Source organism: Macrobrachium nipponense, chromosome 23 (genome assembly GCF_015104395.2).
Source record: "Macrobrachium nipponense isolate FS-2020 chromosome 23, ASM1510439v2, whole genome shotgun sequence".
Taxonomy (NCBI): Eukaryota; Metazoa; Arthropoda; class Malacostraca; order Decapoda; family Palaemonidae; genus Macrobrachium; species Macrobrachium nipponense.
The window spans coordinates 8,966,249-8,987,416 of record NC_061090.1 but is presented as its reverse complement, the minus strand read 5'-3'; the positions used below and the strand labels follow the sequence as shown (position 1 = coordinate 8,987,416).

The following is a 21,168-nucleotide window of genomic DNA, read 5'->3' as shown; positions in this document are numbered from 1 at the left end:
GTAAGTGTGTGTGTGTGTGTAAACATGATGATGTTAAAAATCACCGCAGTTTCAGTAGTTCATGACAAAATGACAGTTTGCCTCATTAACATAAAAAGATAATCTGTACTTTATACTCATAATTAGCATATTTGGGAATACTTCTGACTGAGGGTTTGTTTAGTAAGTGTGAACAACACTCACGCCAACCTCTCTCTCTCTCTCTCTCTCTCTCTCTCTCTCTCTCTCTCTCTCTCTCTCTCTCTTCTCTCTCTCGTCTCTCTCTCTCTCTTCTCTCTCTCTCTCTCTCTCTCTGTATATGCAAACGTTTCAAATAACTACTTTCATTATTTACTTTTGTGAATCCTTGGAACATAAAACGCTTATCAAAACATAAACACTTTATTGAGAAGGTATGAAATTCTTATAATATTCGTATAAGTTATGGATATGATGATGATTTAATTAGCTCTATCTGTTGCCATTTCCACTACTTGAATAACTCGAGTTTGGCAAAAGTCTTGAATAAAAAATAGAATAATGTACATAAAGAACAAATGGCAAACTCTAGATATTAAATAATCAGAATAATTTAATAATTATGGCAATAATTAACCCATGACCAAGCAATGGAATGAGGACAGTGAGTCGTTTGGGTTTTGTTCGAGAAACCCCGATTATCCGACTCTGCTGCCGCTGGTCTCCTTCAGGAAGAAGTAAATGAAGATGATGCCGAAAATGGAGACCCCAGCGAAGAACAAATAAAGGCCAGCTGGGGTCATGGACGTCGACATCAAACTGTAGAGCTGGAGAACGGCGAAAGTCTGCAGGCTGCCAATCATTGTGCAAATACCAGTGCCCTGCGAAGGAAAGAGCAAAGAAAGGCGATTTCAGAATGGGATGTTTGAATATGATTTGCGATATTCGAGATTTCTGTGGTTCTTGTGAGAGCTAAAATGAGACGATTTTGAAAGATTTTTTTTTTTTACAAAAGGTTTCGGAAATTCGTCCTAGAAGTGAATTTACAGAACTGGTTCCCAGATAGTCAATAGAGGAATCTGCATGCATAAGCAAGCGTCAGTGCCCAGTGTAGAGGTAAAACTATTACGATTGATAAATAGAATTGTCACAAAACACTGGAACATTGGGGCTAAGTAAGATTCTTCATGAGAATATCGAGGAATCTGACCATATTTGAGACAGTGCCTTGGAGTATGAACTATGAAAACAATATGATCTCTAGAATTTGTTAGTAATAGGTGGGCTGTCAACCCATAAGTGATTTTATTGAACGGATCCTTATAAAAACTAGCGATTCGATTGTATGGACATTTTTAAAAAGCTTTCTTTGACAATTTCTAAATTTAACGACAATGTTTTCTTTATCACAAACGAGCATAAAGTAGCCAACCTTCAATGTGTTTACAAATTCGCGCGAATTTTACTCTCAAAACTGTTTTTTCCTGACATTTAAAAACAGATATCTTAATTTTAAGGTAATTTCACCGTAATGGGTTTCAGTTTTTCATTTTTCAATTTACTCCCAGGTCAGAAAAAACGACACTTAACATAAAAGGAATTTAAATAATTAATTGAAATTTAAGGTAACCAGTGTTCTTGAGCCCTCTGTATGGCGACTATTCTTAGCAGCACATCTCAGCGGGCTGAAGTACTTAAACATTTTTTTTTTTTTTTTTTGCTGAGCCCAAGAAAATCGGTCAGGACTCTCTATCCCAAATTTTCTGAGAAAGAGAGAAGTTATTTAATTTACAATTAGCTCTACCTGGCATCTTCGGTTCCCACCTTGAGATCGCCAGTGTGTGTAGGCAGCAGGAGCCCAGAGAGAAAATTTCCTGTAAAATAAATAAACAAATAAATAAAATATATAAATAAATGGGCTTTACCTGTGATCTTATGTTGGTTGGGAACATCTCAGGTGACAGTACCCAGACGAGAGGTCCGATGCCCATGGCATGACCGAAGCCAGCGACCATAAGACACAGCAGTGGTAACCATTCTCCCACTGACATTGATGATGATGCTGGGCTGGAAGCAGAAAGGTTGTTTATTATATTAATTCTTCTAGGGATAAGGACAAAAATAAATTTTATTTGCGTGTTTGGACATTTTTTTATACAGATAAGAGCGCTTTATGATTAGACAATCAAGTCAGTTTGCAGTGTTCAGCCAGCGACTTTTCCTTTCGCAAAACGTTATGATTTAAAACCATATTAAAGAAATTGAATACATTTACTTCAAGTTGAAACAAAGTGTAAACATACCTCTCGGAGACTCCTTCTGTCAAGGTCGCGTTGAATCCTGATGACAGTGTTTCGTTGAGGGCAGTCTCGACGGGTACAGGGCCTCCGCCGTTATTTCCAGTGGAGATCATGAAGGAGGCCAAGGTGATATAAGAGACAGCCACAAGGGTCAGCGAGGCGATGAAGCAGCGACGACGTCCGAGCTTATCCAGGACAATGGTCATGAAGAAGTTGCCCAAGAAGAAGAGTACGATGACTAAAATGGTTGTCAACTTCTGGTCCAGGTCCAGACCCAGTGTCTGCAGTTGTCTAGTTGCGTTAACCCTGAGGATCTGTGTACCGCAGAAGTTGTGGACGAAGAAAATGCCGCTCATGAGAGCGATCTTCTTGAGGTGCTCTCTCTTGAGGAGAACGCCAAAACCTTTGCGCTTGCTGTTGTTCTGATTCTGCTGGTGGAGGTAGGCCAGTTCCTCTTTGACGTCGGCGTAGGAGCCTCGGAGTTTGCGGAGGATATCGAGGGCTTCGTCGTCCCTGTTCTTGATGGCAAGGAAGGACGGACTCTCCTTCAGCGTAGGCACCAAGAGGCAGTGTACAACCAGTATGCAGCCGCAAATAAGAGCAACATAATACCACGACATGATGACGCCAAGCGCGATTGCCATAAGTCCGCCAGACTGCATGAGAATGTGCGATAACATGCACATGCTTCCTCGGATCTTTGGGTCAGATATTTCTGCCGCGTAGATGAAAAGCGCCACGTTCATCATACCATTTGTGATACCGTCCAAAAACCTGTTGAAGGAATCCTAAAGCTTACTACCACTGAATGGGAATGCGTTTTCTAATGTCCTATTTACCGTCACCCTATTCATGATAAATTATGTCTGATTATATCCCTCTCTTTTCATATTTCATATTATCTAAATTCATTTCTATCTTCATATTCAAGGTTTATTTTGGGAGCCTGTCTATCGGGCCTCACTTGGTTCATCAGGGGGGCCCTTTTTCTTGTAGTTTATATTCTATTGGTTTCTCGAATCATTTCCCTCTCTAGGTCATAACTGTTTTTAACAGAGATGTCTCCAAATTCTTCTAGAATAACTCCACGCCCTCTCATCTTGAAACCTTGGGCAACTTATTGAGCTGTTTGGTGTTGTGCGCTCAGAAGCGATGGGCCCCCCTCTTTCTTTTTTTTTTTTTTTTTTTTTTTTTTTTTTTTTTTTTTTTTTTTTTTTTTTTTTTTTGAGTGCCTTGGTTCCTTTGATCTCCAAGAAAGGTACGGCAGAAAGATTTCAACAAGATTCCAACTCCTATAATTATGTCATATCGCTATTCGCCCTCATGAAAGAGCTCTGATCACTCTTTACTTTCGGTTGAATTTCCCTTAATTAGAAATGTATGCAAGGGTATTGCATTTGTGTCAACAACTCTGACATTATTATAACACATTCTCTCTCTCTCTCTCTCTCTCTCTCTCTCTCTCTCTCTCTCTCTCTCTCTTTACGCGTTAAAGTTGTGAATATCACTGCAATCTAATAAAAATAAGTGCAAGGTCACTCACCATCAAGCAGACACTGGAAATGGAATTTGCTACTGCTCTTGGTTTTATACTTGAATTCTCTCTCTCTCTCTCTCTCACTAACTATTGTCTTAACCATTCACTTACCTTCCAATAATTATCATGTAATTGTTGACGGCCAGAGTGATGAGCACAGCGCCGAACACTCCGGGGATAGCAGTTATCACGAGAGACCACCGCCTTCCAACGCGACTCACGAGATAGCCAGCAGTGAGGAATCCCACGAGGCTGCCAATCTGAGTCACGCTCGCTGGAAGCAAGAAGAAGGTTTTGTTTTGATCGTTCGTTCAGATTCATGGCGCCTAATATGAGAAATGCAGACGAAGAGGATCCAAGTTTTATATTTCTTTTGCTTTTTGGTAAGTTTGTCTTTTCTAAAGTTGAATATGTTGGCTTATATCTATGTAAAAGCTAGCTATCAGTCTTTTGTTTTTCGTTGACTTTCTTCGTAAACATGACACAATCGTGCCTGTGAAATTCAGTATCTTTTTCTAAAGTTTTGGAAAACGTCTTTCAATAATACATAATTCCATCTTTGTATATATTATTTAAAATACCATGTATCCAAGAATCTCTGTCAACAGCGACTGCACAGTAATCCATTTGAGTTTTCTAATTATTCACTGATATAAATACAATCTAAGGTTATTTACAAATAATGCCTGTCCTTGATAGTTACGGAAAATCTCATGCAAATTTTAGAATATTACAAAAGACTTCTGAAATACTATTTTCTACTCCTGTAAGAAGTAAAAAAAATTTAATGCAACTATATGGAAAATTTTATGAAAATTTTTTTCAAAATGTATAATGTCCTTGTAATTTATTTACAAACAATGGAAATCAGCTGCAGGAATCTCCAACTTACCTACAAGATCTAACTGCCATGGTAGAAAGCTAATTTCGTTACCGAAGATGGTCGTGTTACTCTCCACAAGATGGGATGCCAGTACGTTCGGCCAGAGCTGTATCATTCCAGAGGATATACTCACCAGACCAGCCGTCAGCACAATGAAACACTGAAAACATGTCAGTAAATCATTTCTAGTGGCGAATGTAAAAAAAAAAATAAATAAATAAAATAATATAGACTTGTTCTGAACGGAGGCAATTAGGATTAGTATGAGAAAGGTTGACATATCAAAATATCTCAAAAGTTCAGAATGGTACAACCTTTCTGTACGTTACTACGAAGAGGAAAATGAGCAGTATGCTGGTTATATTGCTGCCGTTTACCCTTACCTGCTTGGCATATCGTATGCGGCGGGCGTTCTTGGGCTCCTTCATCTGCATTGGTTCTGTCAAAGGAAACGGGAGAAAAAAAATATGAGTGTCGCAGATAAATTTGACTAAATTTACTGGTGCGACCACTGGTACTTGTCTCCCTATAGGTAATACCAAGGTCCAAAAAATACTAGGTCAACCCACCAGCGACCCGAAACGTGTACTTTTCTGCGCAGTTTTGTGACGCCAGTTTTAATAGTCACAAATTAATCAATCCTGCGCAGGTAAGCATTGGGTCGGATTATGACGTCAGATAGTCCTGGTAAACTGAAACTGTCCATTGCATAATATTCAGTTTTATCGCTTACGGTCTCTGTACCTATACATAAAATGCTTCTTTCTTGCGCTATTTAAATGTTCTTCCAACAAAGATAAAACGAAAGAAGGAGTAACTTTTCACTACTTTCCACGACACGTGAAGACGAGTGCCATATGACAAAAAATAACCAGGAATGCATATGGGTTGAACCTATCAAACCAAGACGAAATTCTTAAACGCATGGTGGAAATGGCAAAATCAATGACGGTGATTCTTTAGACCTTCGGGAACACATAAGAGTTGACAAGATTGCACATCTCCAACAGGGCCTTGGAGTCCACCCCGTCAACACATCCCTTCTTCTCAGAGTTATGGTCCTGTCTCCCAAAATGCCATCGTGGTTACAAGTTACGATACCCCTATTTAAGGTAAAATTATTGTTAAAATCCGCATCTTTTCTGTGCAATGGCACTAAAAAATAAATATATGTAAACAAACCGAATCAAAAACGACACAAATTCCCCCAGCTTCATTCGTAAACTCAAATGTCTGAAAGGAATCGAAATCACATTTTAAAATATTGGGTATGTCCCACACATTAGTAGTCAACTTGTCGTTACACCACCATAGCCTTGAGCTGCATGGACTCTCGCTAGAGCAAATACTGTTGGACCAGATAATTCAAGTAACGTTAGGATGCAGAGAAGAATCGTGACCACTGAAGGTTACATTCAATCGAAAGCATTCGATTACACTCCAACTGTCAGCACACAAACCCTGTGTGCAGTGTAGCAATCATAGAGGTAAATAGGATAGTGACGACACGGACAAGATTACCGACATCTTAAGGCTTCGGGCGAGTTGCACTGTAAATAAATGTATTCGGGCATAAGAGTCACTCACTCACTCCGGTGGCTCTAAGGCTCTTGATGACCCATGGCCGCTTGCATGACATCTCTCCACGTCCCCCTGTTGAGTGCCACGTCTCTCAAGTTATTCTCAGGATCCTCCACTCCCAGTTCTCTAAGATCTCTGATCCCATTATCTTTCCATCTCATCCTCGACGACGACGACGACATAGATTTAGTCAGCCTTATGCTGGCACGGGCTCTTGCTTTACAGCAGCCCGTAAAACGGGCTTATCCCTTCTACTGATCCTTCCATAACCACTTTAGGCATTCTTCCCTCCTCCATTCTAACCAAATGTCCAGCCCAACGTATCCTCTGCGATCTTACATAGCCAGTTATTAGCGGTTGTCTAGTTAAATCTCTCACTTCAGTGGTATGCCTTCTTCTCCAAACACCTTCATTTATATCTTAAATGGGACCTGTTATTCTAATCAAAATGTCATTTTCAAAAACCAGCAGCCTCTGTGCTTGACGTTTAGTCAGCGTCCAGATCTCACTGCCGTATAGTAGTGCTATACTGGGCTGATAATGGCGTTGTAAATTCTTAATTTGGTAGACCTTGTGATGTTTCCGCACTTTAAAAGATGTAGAGTGGTAAAGCATCTGTTCCCAGCTGTAATTCTACCCAGAACATCTGTCTCTATCTCATTTCTGGATGTTAACATATTTCCTAGATATTTGAATTCTTTCGCATTCACAATATCTCCCTTATTTTGTTGTTGGTTGTTCCTTGATAATCTCATTATTTTGGTTTTATATCCACTGATCTCTAGTCCCACTCTGGCAGCAGTTTCTTTGAATAGTATATACAAATGTTCTATGTTTTGTATATCTGTACCTAAGAAATCAACATCATCTGCGAATGCAAGGACTTTGGCATTAAATTTTGTATCCCCTAAGAAGACCCCACTCTCAACTTCATCGATACTCCGCTTTATTTTCTCTAAGATTAGATTAAAAAAAATTGGAGACAGAAGGCTTCCCTGTCTCAAACCTGTTATAATTTCAACACATTCTGTCCTTTTCCTTCCCATCTGGACACAACTTTTACTATTCTTGTAGCATACTTTGACCAAGTTTATAAGTTTTTCTGGCTTATAAAATTCCTTCATAATACTCCGCATTGATGGTTTATGAATGCTATTATACTCTTACTTGAAGTCTACAGAAACCTGCCACATATCTCTATCATACTCCCAGTGTTTTTCCATTATCTGTCTAACAGTAAAAATCTAGTCAATTGCTGATCTTCCCTTTCTAAATCCACATTGATATTCTCCCGATGCTGCCTCTATGTAAGGTTCTAATTTATCTTTATAATCTTGCCTAGTACCTTATAGCAGGTTGGCAGAAGTGTAATTCCTCTATGATTAGCACAGTCTGTCTTCTCTCCCTTTTTATGTACCGGGATAATGTTGTACGTTCCCCATGCTGTTGGCTTCTCTTATGTTCCCCAGATCATTATCAAAAACTTATAGAGCCTAAAGTGTAAGATCTCGCCGCCACTTTTAAGGAGCTCTACTGGTATGTTATGTCAACCAGGTGCCTTATTATCCTTCAGTCATAAGAACTATCATAAATCAGCCACGGAACTGATTTGAAAAATGAGAATTTTGCCAGATTTTACAAACACCAAAACGTTTCAGTAGTCTATAAATGTGATGGCAATAAAGGAAGCCCACCAAAAATTCCAAGAGGGAAGGAAATGCTCGCTGCCGAAAGCTAATCAAATAACTTTCAATACTTGAAGTTTTTGACGGGTGCTCCATGTTGTTATTACAAAAAGAATACGGGAAGTGTATTTTTCGTCTTGTGATAATATACTGGTATAAGGCAACACAAAAGGTGCACAAGAAAGCAGGATACTCACAGAAATACACACACACACACACACACACACACACACACATATCATATATATATATATATATATATATACATATATACATACACACAGACACACACACACACACACATATACATATATATATATATATATATATATATATATATGTGTGTGTGTGTGTGTGTGTGTTGTTTTCTCTATATACTAAGGGATGTAAACAACATCAGTGTAAATTTAGTACATATTGAAAAACAACAAAATACAAATAATATATATATATATATATATATATATATATATATATAGAGAGAGAGAGAGAGAGAGAGAGAGAGAGAGAGATGTGTGTGTGTGTGTGTACACGCACACAATTTTTGATATGATAAAGTATAAATATATATATTCTATATATATATATATATATATATATATACATAAATATATATATATATATATATACTATATATATATATATGTATATATATATTATGTATATATATATATATAGTATATATATATATATATATATATATATATATACATATCATTGTGAGCGTGTACACACACACGCACACATATATATTATACATGCATGTGTATCATCACAATCAGACTAATACTAGTATTTTTTTTTCTCTCTTTTATTGCCTTGATTAATAAACCTCACTTTATTTCCGGATCAAGAGAATGTACCCACGTTGCGACACTGTAAGTCTCTGTTGCTGACGTTAGTCTGTTTGTCAGACTGTTTTTGTTAGGCAACATTATCAAATTTCGAAAAACAAGAGTTCGGCAAATCACATCAATAATGATGCAGTTGAAGATGTTGGTGAGGACAGATGTACTTGCAAAAAGCTTTTCTCTGGTATCTGTTAATAATTATTCAATTTTCCCTCTCGCTTCACATATACACACACATGTACATACATATATATGTGTGTATAGATGATGTTATAATATATATATATATATATATATATATATATATATATATATATGCACACTCACACACACAACACACATATATATATATATATATATATATATATATATATACTATATATATATCTATGCACACACACACACACACACACACATATATATATATATATATATATATATATATATATAGATAGAGAGAGAGAGAGAGAGAGAGAGAGAGAGAGAGAGAGAGAGAGAGAGAGAGGGGCAAATATGTAACCAATGAGTTGAGTGAGTCTGAGAGCACTAATCTAAAATACCGTAGTTCGTTTCGAAAATGGAATCTGCCAATCGCAAACTTTAGGAAAATCATTATCAAGAGATTCTAGGAAAACTTCGAAGGACATTAGAAAAAGGGAGAGCAAAAATGCAAGGATTACCCTGGTTTTCCCGCGTTCCTTGAACGCCCATTTTCCCAGTACCTACTTCTTTTTGTTGAGGGAACTCCCGGTAAGGTTAGAAACAGGTTCCCAGTTCAAGGAATTCTCGAAAGAAACGTTAACTATAAATATCCACGTTGTCGGGAACAGTAGGGTATCATCTTTCATTTTCACTGGGATGATTACTAAAATTTTCTACGTAAATGAAGCGCCGTGAATCTAGGATGTGAAAATTGTCAAACTGTGAAAATCAATAGGCTAAAATCACTGATGTACCAATTGCTTAAACATGAGAGTTACGAGAGTATATCAACTGCGTTTTCTATAGCAGCCCTGAAAAGCATTAAAGTGTTCCAATAATTATTGCACAAAAATGCATTAAAATTACTAATAGAAATTACACGAATTTTATGTTGTTGTTTCCCCATTGCCAACACTAAAAAGTTGTAAGGTTTGGTCTAACTGCAACCACTCCTCCGGACTAGACTCATCACTAGTATTTAATGACATTACCTCCTTCATGCTACATGAATCCTACGCTAGACTCATCTATAACATCATCATCGTCATACTTTTCCTTCATAAATCGTCACACATCCAGCAAAATCGTAGACTTGCAACTCTCGTCGGCATTTTTTTCCTTGTCTTTACTCCGCGTGCAGGACCTTTACCTTACCTACTCTAGGAAAGTCCAAGTTCTTTTTCTTCTTCTTTTTTCCCGGCGATTTGGTTTCTTGTTCTTTCTGCCAACCAGTTTTATCGACACAAGAGGTGATCTCTTTCCGAATCTGAATAGAATTGTTTATTCATTTTCTTTTCATTTATTTGTTTATGACAAAATGCAGATATTCGGTGCATTAATATAGAGCTATGCGGTGTTTTCTGGAGGATTTAGTTTTCATTATTGTCGTATGTCTGGTTTTAGCGCGCTGCCAAAACAGGAACCTTGCGGAGAAAATGCTTCATAAATACTTATCAAGTATATAATATTAACTTAGTATTTATAAAGTACGGTTATTCATTACTAATTCTCTCTCTCTCTCTCTCTCTCTCTCTCTCTCTCTCTCTCTCTCTCTCTCTCTCTCTCTCTCTCTCCAAGAACAATACAAGACCAAAATAGAACTCACCGTATTATGGTTTGGTTGCCTGTTCTCGAGAAGCGTAATGTTGAGAAGACAGTTGAATACCAAACTAATCGCTATTATACATAGGCACACACTTAAATAGGTCTGTATATGTGTGTATGTATGTATGTACTGTGTGTGCAGAGGGAGGAATTAAGAAATAACATCCCTTAATCAAAACCGGTTAAGGTTAGAACGGGTCTTTTTTTTTTCACGTCTTACCCTAAATAGACAGACACCTGCGGGTTGCTTTTATCGTTTGTTTAGTCAAAGATTCACAAGTTCTTCCTTACGCTGCACTTAATGTTTTCGGAATAAAGAGAGAGAGAGAGAGAGAGAGAGAGAGAGAGAGAGAGAGAGAGAGAGAGAGAGAGAGCTCTGATTCATTTCCAAAATAGGTAAAATAAATAGAAAGGACGCACTGATGTGTTTGTTGCTTAGTAATATTGTGAATCTTAGCTTGACACCAACCCTAGGCAAATACAGGCGATTGATGATTTTGAAACATAAAACATCTGGCTATTTAAATTCACAATAAGAAATATATATTATATATATATATATATATATATATATATATATGTAATGTATATATATATATATATATATATATATATATATATAATATATGTATATATATATATTTGTGTTTGTGTGTCTGTGTGTGTTTAATTTTTATGTGTGCATTTTCCAACGACAAAGAAATAAATTCTAGGCTTTCTATAAAGCAACTGTTCATTGACCTAATTGCACATAAAAAATACTTTGAAAAGCTACAATATCTGTAACTAAAAAGCCAAATTAATAAAATAGTTTCGAATACCGACAGCAGCGAAGGTATCATACTAATTTGATTAAGAATGACTTGCCGCTCCAGGAGCAAGAATCATCACTGGCATAAGGCCAGCTTGATCTACACACCCAGAAATGAGCAGGTAGGCCTATGGGTTCCCTTAAACACACCTCCCCTATTATTGTTAATATATTATTAGTCAGAAGATGAATCCTATTCATATGGAACAACACCAAAAGGGCCATTATGACATAAAATTCAAGCCTCCAAAGAATATGGTGTGCATTCGAAAGTTAAAGTTAAGTATATCTTAGTTTTACCAGACCACTGAGCTGATTAACAGCTCTCCTAGGGTTAGCCCGAAGGATTAGATATTTTTACGTGGCTAGGAACCAATTGGTCACCTAGCAATGGGACCTACAGCTTATTGTGGGGTCCGAACCACATTATATCGAGAAATGAATTTCTTTCACCAGAAATAAATTTCTCTGATTCCGCGTTGGCCGAGAATCGAACTTCGGACCACCGGATTGGTGGCTAAGCGCGAAACCCATTCGTCCAACGATGAACTACAAAAACATTCGAAAGAAGTAACAGAAGGTAACGGGAAATACAGTTATTAGAAAAAAAGCAGATAAAGTCACAAATAAATAAATAAATAAAAATGTAAGTAAATTATTAAAATACAACAACTGTATTAGGGTAGTCATGTATTACATTTTTCCTTGAACTACTGATGTTCCAATTGTACAACATTCTCAGGGAGACAGTAAGCTCATGTTGTTGCTAGTGTAACCGATCAAGCCTTGAGCGGGGATCGAACTCAGGACCGCTATGCTGTGAAATCAACCAAAATCTCCTGAGGTTCCAAGAAAAACTGAAAGATGGAGTGGACAAAGTGGAAAGGGAAGTTGAAAGCGTTTGAAAGAAGGGAAACGAAATCAGTCGCCAATTGAAACAAAACAAAAATGTAGGACATGCGTTTGCAACGTCATCTGGTGTACGTGGACAAATTGCTTTTGATTTAAAAGAAAGAATAACATGAAAAAGAATTGGGTTATCTTCCCCAGAAGAGAGAGAGAGAGAGAGAGAGAGAGAGAGAGAGAGAGAGAGAGAGAGAGAGAGAGAGAGAGATAAAAAAAAAGAATATGAGTATTAGAAGAAGAAAGTAAAACGAATCAATTTCATGCAACAAATTTCAGCTGTAGTTAGTTAACGAAGGATACTCGACCACTGAAAGATTTGTAAGAAAAAAACCTGACACATCAACATTAAAATATACTACATTCTCACTTTCTCTGACAATATTGATGAAACGATACATTTCTGAAATTTTGAAAGTTATCGTACGTTGGCGAATGTGTGAACTAGGAAGTTCGTACGTCTTATCAGAAACTATCGTCTCTAGTCTACGGTTTCTAGTTATTCACTGCTAACGCTGGTTTAAACCACCCTTGTTAAATGGACCATTTCCTGAGGTTTCCATGAGCCCCCACAGCTGCTTTGCGCATCCACTTCATACTTTGGTTGTTTGTAGAGGTCAACACACACGCACGTGGATCCATCTGGTTACTACAAGATGCAGGATAACCGGTTCCTTAACCATTAGGAAGGTCATCCTCTGGCACCGTTTCCTTTTGTGCTCATTTTTATTTAGTCATCTCTAAAAATGCCACTGTTTTAATTATTTACTTGCGCAGGATAAATCTGGTTCATTTTTCTATTTTCTGTTCCTTAGTAACTTTTATTTCGATCTATGTTACGTTGTATTTTCATGTTTCATTCTTCAGTTCTATGTCAATTCTGAAATCGTTTTCTTATGTTACAAACTAAAGATTAAAAGATGCTGTACATCCAATAGCTACGCGGAATGAAATCTGAAATTCTCGACTCCTTCTTAAGTTTTTTCTTTAAACGTTTTCAGCTGAAAAACAATGCAAATATGGAAATTAAAGTATGAAACTATCTTTCTGAGCCTAAATTCAGTTTTATTCCTGGCGTGGAGGGAGAGTTTCTTTTTTCATTTTAAATCCCAAAACTAAACCCGTCAAGCCAACCGACTCGGTGTCAGAGATCAGACCAACCAGATGTGGCCCGCCACGAAATAAGTCTAGTGAGAACAATACAGACTCATTCTTTTTACTTTTTTTTCTTCTAAACTTTTCAGCTGAAAACCCGCTTGGACAGCATCAAAAGACTATAAACCCAAGACGACTCCAAAGTGAAATAAACCATTGGTGAGAGATAAGTTATAAGAAACTGTGGTAAATGAACGAAAAGAAAAAGAAAATAAAACTGAAACATCAGCAGAGGGCGGGAATGAATTCGCCCCACGCTTAAATATTTGGAGGTCAGAAGATTCTGCAGTTGCACTAGACAAACTATCCCACATTTTAGTTGTAGCCAAGATAAAACTCCTGACAAAATGAACAGTTCTAAACCTGATTCTAGAAAACCTCTGTAAGGGGGGTAGCCGTCAGTGCACCTCACGCGATGCACTGTAGGCATTACCAAAGGTTCTTTGCAGCGTCCCTTCGGTCCCTAATTGCAGCCCCTTTCAATCCTTTTACTGTACCTCCATTTATATTATATTTCTTCCATCTTGCTATCCATCCTCTCCTGTTACACCTTTCAAACCTACCTATTCTCAATTTCCTTTCCAGCCTTTGGCCTAAACTCTTATATTCCATTCCATTCCATTAATGATTCTAGAAAACTATACACTGTTTGCAGCAGCAGGAGCCTGCTTGGTGTTGCAGATTGTTACGTTGTTCATAAATTAAAGCAGAGACGGGAAATGAAGTTTTCTCTGAAAACGGCTCATCTAAAGTTTCCGCATTTGCTGCGAATTTACATAGACATAGAAGCAACCATAACTGTGGCTAATTGCAAAACACATGCAACAACTAACTGCACATTGCACATCGTTGCTAACAATAACCCGTGGCGTATTCCTCTCAAATTGCTTCTAGAGACACAATTAAAAAGAAAAATCTCGGCCAAGAGACGTGTAATTCTTTCGCGTCCTTGATGGCAGAGGAAAAACAATATGAGAACTTCTACACTTCCAATCATGATTTTCAGATTCCATTCAGTGACAGGTGTTTCGTCATCATCATAGTTCTCTCACATCTAGTTCACCTCACGAGACAAGAATGACAAGCAGGTTTCTTGGATGTTTTTTTTTTTTTTTTTTTTTTTTTCAAAGGGCTCAAATTCATTTTGGTGGTACCTACCTTATTGTTTAAATGTCCTCTGAAAAAAAAAAAAAAAAAAAAAAAAAAAAAAAAAAAAAAAAAAAAAAAAAAAAACAAAAAAAAAACTGTGTTCTTTCAAGTAGAGCGACATTGCGAAAGCAGTTTTGTATGTATCTAGATTTTTTTTTTGGGGGGGGGGGGGGTGGTGGTGGTGTGTGGGTGCTAAAATAATCTCTAATATGAATGAATCCAAATTATCTTTGAGTCTTGTCACTTGATATTTCTTGTTTTTTTTTTATTTACCTAAAAATTTAATTTAGGTTTGTGTGATTTCTGACAATAATCAAACGTTTACGAAATTAAACGTGACGGTAAAGTAACCTAAGAGACTGCATAGAATAAAACGTGTTTGACTTTAAACTTAAATTATTCCAACTCTTCTTAATCAGTTACAATTTTTAAGCTAAAACAGTCAGTCAAAAAGTGTCTAACAAACACTTGAGACGTAATCACGTTTTAATTGGTCTTTCAGTTAGTTCAAGAAATGCATTTTAAGAATGCATAAAATATACTAGTTATAAAAAAAAACTAAGCCTTGAGTTTTCCCTTGAAGAGGGCACAGAAAAAACTTGCAGCGTAATGGTTTATTTCGATTATGCTGCAATTTCGAAAAACTAAGTTGAATGGGATTGTCGATGTAGAAAAAGATAATAAATTGCACGTATTACTCGTTCCTCCGTTTAGAAGGTAGTATGCACAGGGAATTGGACAATACAGTGAAAGGAAATTAAATAATTCAAATGTAACACGGAAAAAAAAAGCGCTAGATATGACGGTGATGATGCCATGGAAAACAAGGAGGTAGATCTCATCTGAATGATGTGAAAATCTGGTTACTGAACTGAAGATGGTAATTGAACTTCAGTTTTAGTACTGAACTGTTCAGCTTGCCGCTGAACTGTAGCTCAGTGCTGTTCTTGAACTGACGCTAGTTCTACAACTGTAACTTGCTTTCGACATGACTTCGGTAACAAACGGTATCGAACTTTAAATCACCAAAAGAACTTAGCCCAGACATCGTACTGAAGCTGGGTAACGAACTTGAGCTCGGTATCAGACTGTCACTCGTTATCTTGGTGTCAATACTTCCTGAAATAACAAAACCACAAGTTCGAGAAGGCGCAGAGTCCATCAACATTTTCAAGACATCACGTCGCATCCTCTTTGGCGCGGACTGAATAAGCAGGCCTCCTCAGTCTAGACAAGCTTCATCAGTTGCGTGTTTGAGGTCTCAAGTTCATAGCCTCAGTGAATCGAGAGCATTACCCGACGAGCAAATCATTCAATATAGCAATTACAATCATCCTTTTTAACGAGTAACAGCTTTAGACCCTAACGAAGAACTAAAACGGGTGTGGGAAAGGACACTGGTTTGATTACTTAGGAGAAAGTAAAGTCAAGGCTCGCACTCAAACGCAGTTGTTGGTTATAGTACGCGTAAATCGAGAGCTTTCGGCCATAACTGGGACGGAGAATGCACTAGCACCATGTCAGTCAACTGGATATTGCGCTGACTTCGATTACAATAAGGGCATTGCATCACTTTCTTCTCGGGGTACAGTGATTGAACACATTTGTGGTAAAAAAAAAAGGAAAAAATAAAAATAAAAACTCGCTAGATGATTTTAAAAACTTTTAGTTCTTTGGAAATCGAAATAAAAAAAAAGGATGTTTTAGTTACTTTGTGCGCAGCTTAAATATTGTAGATCTTTTGAGCCTATCAAGGTATTGTTATAGTTTACTGACACTTCGTACACAGACCTTGCTCGCAAGTCTTACCTTTCTAGACATGATGTAACGTTGTTGGAAATCGGAAGAGTTGCAGTCCTTGAGTCTTGATAAAAGCCTCGGTACTCTGGCCACAAGCTTCCGAGTATGGGGAAATGACAGCGGGGCAGCCTCATTCCACCTGTCATCACTATGCACCAATGAAGCCCTTTACCAGCCCTGGAAATGCCTTCCTAACCTTGCTCTAGATTTGTAGTAGCCCCTCGCCCAGCCCGTACAACTTTCTACAAGGAAAGGAATAACACGAAAGGTAGGAGCCCACGTTGGCCTGTCCTTCCTTCACAAGGTGGGCGAAGGAAGTCATTTGGCAAGCGGAAGAACGGCGCACAAAAAAAAAAGAAAGAAAGAAAAAAGGGGAATAATTTTTCCTGGTTTAGCAGGAAGTTGAATAGGGAAGAATACGTGACCACTCCAAGGCTTTTAACCCTCCACAATAAATATTGATGATACATTGATTTTTTTCTTAGCAGTCTGTTGCCTTGAACCATCAATTCGCTCACTTTACAGCGTGTAATAACGTTTGGCAAGAGTTAATGGTGGTATAGTTTGACTTACTTAAATTTTATCGCCGCTATAATGTAATCAACGTCAGACGAGCTGTGATCTTTCAGCTTTGGGTGATCAGTCACCGGCCATAATTATGGTCTGAGGTATATTTCTCAATGTACTGATTTTCTTGTAGTTTCATCACTAGAATCTAGTGGAGAAGGGGATATTTTGTACCCTTGTATTCGTAGGAATCCGAAATGATAAGGTGTTATTTCTCCCGAGGTCTAATCCCTTGATTCCAGCTGTTGTTTGTTCTTGTGAAACAAGTTGCCTGTATCTTGGCTTATTTTTTATATATGATGAAGGACTGATTCTTATGACCGCTCCCCTTTTGCCTGAAAGTTGGTTGTCACCTCTTGCTCGGTTTTATCAATAATTCATTGGTAAATCTTTTGACCATTTGTGGTTTAGTCTTCGATCGTGGGAATTACAAGCGCTCCAATTTTTTCCTCATGTAGTGACAATTACATATAGGCGTCAAATCTTCGAGGGTCACCCGCGCTGAATTATTATGCACTGAACTACAGTATAATTTCTCCTGAAGCGTCTTGCAACTGCGTACATAGTTTTTTTTTTCTCTCTCAAATGCAACGTGTTGCAATCATCATAATTCGTACAGTTCCTATCATTTATACAAGTACCTTTCTGATTACACGCTAGTAGCTATATTGTAGTTATATTTGGTGGGCTGCCTTCAATACCAAGTTAACCCATTCTGGAATTCGCTTCCCCCTAAGTCCTCCGGGCGTTTCAAAACACGATCCCAATTTCAGTCGACTTCATGACGATGTCCAATTCGAACAAAGATGTGCCCGATGATGGGTATTATGTAGTTATTCGGTAGCTGAAATGATTTTATACGCTGCTTTTTTTCTCACAGTTTGTCTCACGGCCTTGTGTGAACTTCACGAATATCATAAGCATGTTTATACTTCTAAACTGCAATTTTTCAAGATATCTTTTTCAAGTAGTGGTTATGTTTATGTACTATCTCCTAGCCGCATTCAGCAGGTGCGTGAATTGTAACAGTTACGGTTTTTTTGCAGGGATTATTTCACGAAAATTTCAGCTTGGAGAAATATTTTCACCAAGAATACTCTACTTCAACTCAGTTCAAGCAAATCGGTTTGCTTCGTGTCCAGTCATATTCAAAATAGATATAATTTCTTCCGGCCGCCTGCCAAGTCACGAGTCAGTATTCGTAGAACGCTCATTACCCGGTGTGATATTCAATGTGAACAACTGATTTAGATTAAGCCAGATTTTTTAAATGACGTAACGTGCCGAAGGGAATAAAATGTTTTGCATCGTATGAATGTTGATTTCAAATGTTCTAACTCGGAATCGAGTCTAGATTCCTGCAGGCTCTAAGCCCGGATAAAAACGAAATGCTGAACGCGAGGTGGGTGCTCATTAAAAGTTAACGGAGGATCGAACTCGCGACTACCGAATCGGTAGGTAAGCACGCAACCCACTCGTCCCAACGAGGAACTGCGGTAAGTGCTCCTGCCTTGTGAAAATCGAAGTTCTATGGAATCGGGCAACAAACCTTAGAGGTCTGATGCAAGCCCAAAAGCTCTTAAGAAGAGTAAGGGGTAAATTATCAGTCCTTTACTTAAAGGGAGGCAATATTTTACACTTTATTAGTGCCGATTTCAGAATGGCCAATAAAAATGAATCATTTCACTGTATAGCTGTTGTTGATATTGCCTTTTTCCTATTTTGAATAAGAAAAGGAACGGAATTTTATCATTAACCCCAAAATCACTTGCAAACACATTGTATTAGATTCACGAAGACGGTTTCTTGCCTCGTTTACAAAGGCAAAACAAGTTACCAAAAAAACAGAATTAACTCTTATCATTTCGTTAACCGGGACTTCATACCACTGCAGATGAACTGTCTCTAGCTTGTAGTTCAGCAACCAAATAACGGTACAGTACATCTCATTATGCGATCATGCGATGCCGCTGGTAAATATTATAGTCAGCTGGGCCAAGGCGTAGTACTAGTTGCTAGGACAAGTCCATTCTTCCCCTGTTTCTCGAGAGTGGTTACGAAAGGCTGGGGCGGAACAAAACAGCGTGGTCGAGTGTGTACATCATTCCTGTAACCGACTTTATAAATCTCAATCTAATTCACAAAAGCTATTTGATAAGTTGTAGAAAATTGAGTCTCGAATTACAGAGCAAAAAATGAGGCAACAGTTTTTCTTTATATAAATCCCAGAAATTTAAATTTGGAATTACAGAACAAATAACAATTAAGCAATTCTAAGCTCTTACAATTGCAGATGAACTTTCGTTAGCATAATGGCAGTTTCTTGTCTTTAATTTTTCTATTTACAGAAGTATTCGTCAAACCCTATTTTGATGCCAAACTATCCGGATTCTACATAAATAAAAATTGTGAGGTCTATCTAATTATATATGTCAGATAACATGTATTTTTTCGTGAGGTTCGGTTGTTGACACTACTCAAAACAGTAATATTCCGGATAACCACCGCAAATATGTAAGTAACTACTCTACACGTAAAGTTCAATGTTTTTTTTTTTTCTTATTATTATGAAACATAGTAACACAAATGGCCACAGTATACGTCCTATTAATTTTAAGTACCCTTGCTGCGCCATTTTATGTCTGTTTTGACGCGTCTTCATTCCGAATTTTTTCTGGTTGTCTAATCCTGATGAAACTTAATTTTGATTTGTTTACATTCTTTTGACATTGCTTGCATTAGGAGTTTGAAGTGCACATATTTGATTACGTTTGCATTTATGTTTTGTTCATTTCGATGCAATATTCTCACGTTTCGTTTCGTCAGTCGATTGAATTAGCGAAAGGCGGCAACTCTTGGGTTACAATTGTAATAGAAAATCTTGGGTGATCAGTGAGAATGCAAAACTTTGGAGGCCATCGATCGTCTCTTAAATGTTCTGCATCATTCATGTTTATACAACCGTTTGACGAAATCGTATGAGAAAGTGTCTACGTCTACTTTCTCCCCGTTTCTCTCGCCCAGATGCATTGCTTTTCTCTTGCATTTTCTTTGCTATCTAACTTATAGTTTCGAGCTTAATTTCAAGGATAAATATGTTTGTGTTGCAAATATATTTACCTTATTTAGAGTTTAATTTTCAAGCATAAATATCATTACTTTTTCATCTGTCCATGCAGGGGAATAAGCGAGCGCACACACGCACACATATTTATATATACGTTATATCTATATATAAAGATAAAATACACAAAAACACAAACACACATATATATATATATATATATATATATATATATACATATAAATATATTCAAATATAGATAAAACATAAAAACACACACATATATTTTTGTTCTTTAATTAGAAAGGGTGACTCCAAATGGAGCTACCCTTCCTGTTTCACGCTTTCAACAAGTCTTTCGCGATGAGGCAGGCTGCTTGCAAGCTCTAAGTGCCCTGCACCATCCTGCAACTCACTTCACACAATGAACTTCAGCTAGTTACATAATGTAACGCTCTCAAGTCCAATGAAGCACAATGCGACATCAGCAAGGTGTTCCAAGGCTGCTCATGAGAGAGCTTCCTAACCACTGGGTTACGAGAGTGTGTGTGTGTGTGTGTATATATATATATATATATATATATATATATATATATATATATATATATATATAGATAGATAGATAGATAGATAGATAGATAGATATATGTATATATGTATATACTATAATTATACTAAATACGTGTATATAGATATTTATACGCACACAAAGAAACACACCCACACACACATGTGTGTGTATATTATATATATATAATATATAATATATATATATATATATATATATATATATATATATAATTTCAACAACTTCAGCACTCAATCCGAGCGCCGATAATTTACCGACATGACGATTCAGTTCCTGGCTGAAATGGCACTTTTAAAATCTGCAAATCAGCCGCCTTCGGCAACACCATGACAAATGAAGGGGAAAGACCATAAGAGATTGACGACGTAGCGCAAAATAACGCATTTCTCTCAATATAAATAGTATAGATATATAATCTTTCCAATCACGCTTCGAGGTGTTCTAAATCAGATTAATTTTAAAAATGGCTCCACTCTGAGAACGAGCTGAACGCCACGAGAGAGTTTACGGTTGTTTATTTGCCAATCAA

At 37.3% G+C, this 21,168-nt stretch overlaps 1 protein-coding gene across 2 annotated transcripts in view; it reads right to left on the bottom strand.

Moving 5' to 3' along the window:
• Nucleotides 1–362: 362 nt before the first annotated feature.
• The window catches only part of LOC135198527 (facilitated trehalose transporter Tret1-like), a 21,563-nt gene continuing 757 nt past the window's right edge, over nucleotides 363–21,168 (bottom strand). Inside the window, exons 1-7 of one of the 2 annotated variants that reach the window (XM_064226198.1) lie at nucleotides 10,603–10,641; nucleotides 5,062–5,117; nucleotides 4,688–4,838; nucleotides 3,907–4,069; nucleotides 2,262–3,032; nucleotides 1,884–2,025; nucleotides 363–839 (exon numbers count right to left, since the gene is read on the bottom strand). In XM_064226198.1, the coding sequence (XP_064082268.1) occupies nucleotides 657–839; nucleotides 1,884–2,025; nucleotides 2,262–3,032; nucleotides 3,907–4,069; nucleotides 4,688–4,838; nucleotides 5,062–5,112 (1,461 nt within the window). In that variant the 5' untranslated portion in view covers nucleotides 5,113–5,117; nucleotides 10,603–10,641 and the 3' untranslated portion in view covers nucleotides 363–656. Of the gene's footprint in view, nucleotides 840–1,883; nucleotides 2,026–2,261; nucleotides 3,033–3,906; nucleotides 4,070–4,687; nucleotides 4,839–5,061; nucleotides 5,118–10,602; nucleotides 10,642–21,168 lie in introns of those variants that run through there. The other variant, XM_064226192.1, reaches the window with a different exon arrangement.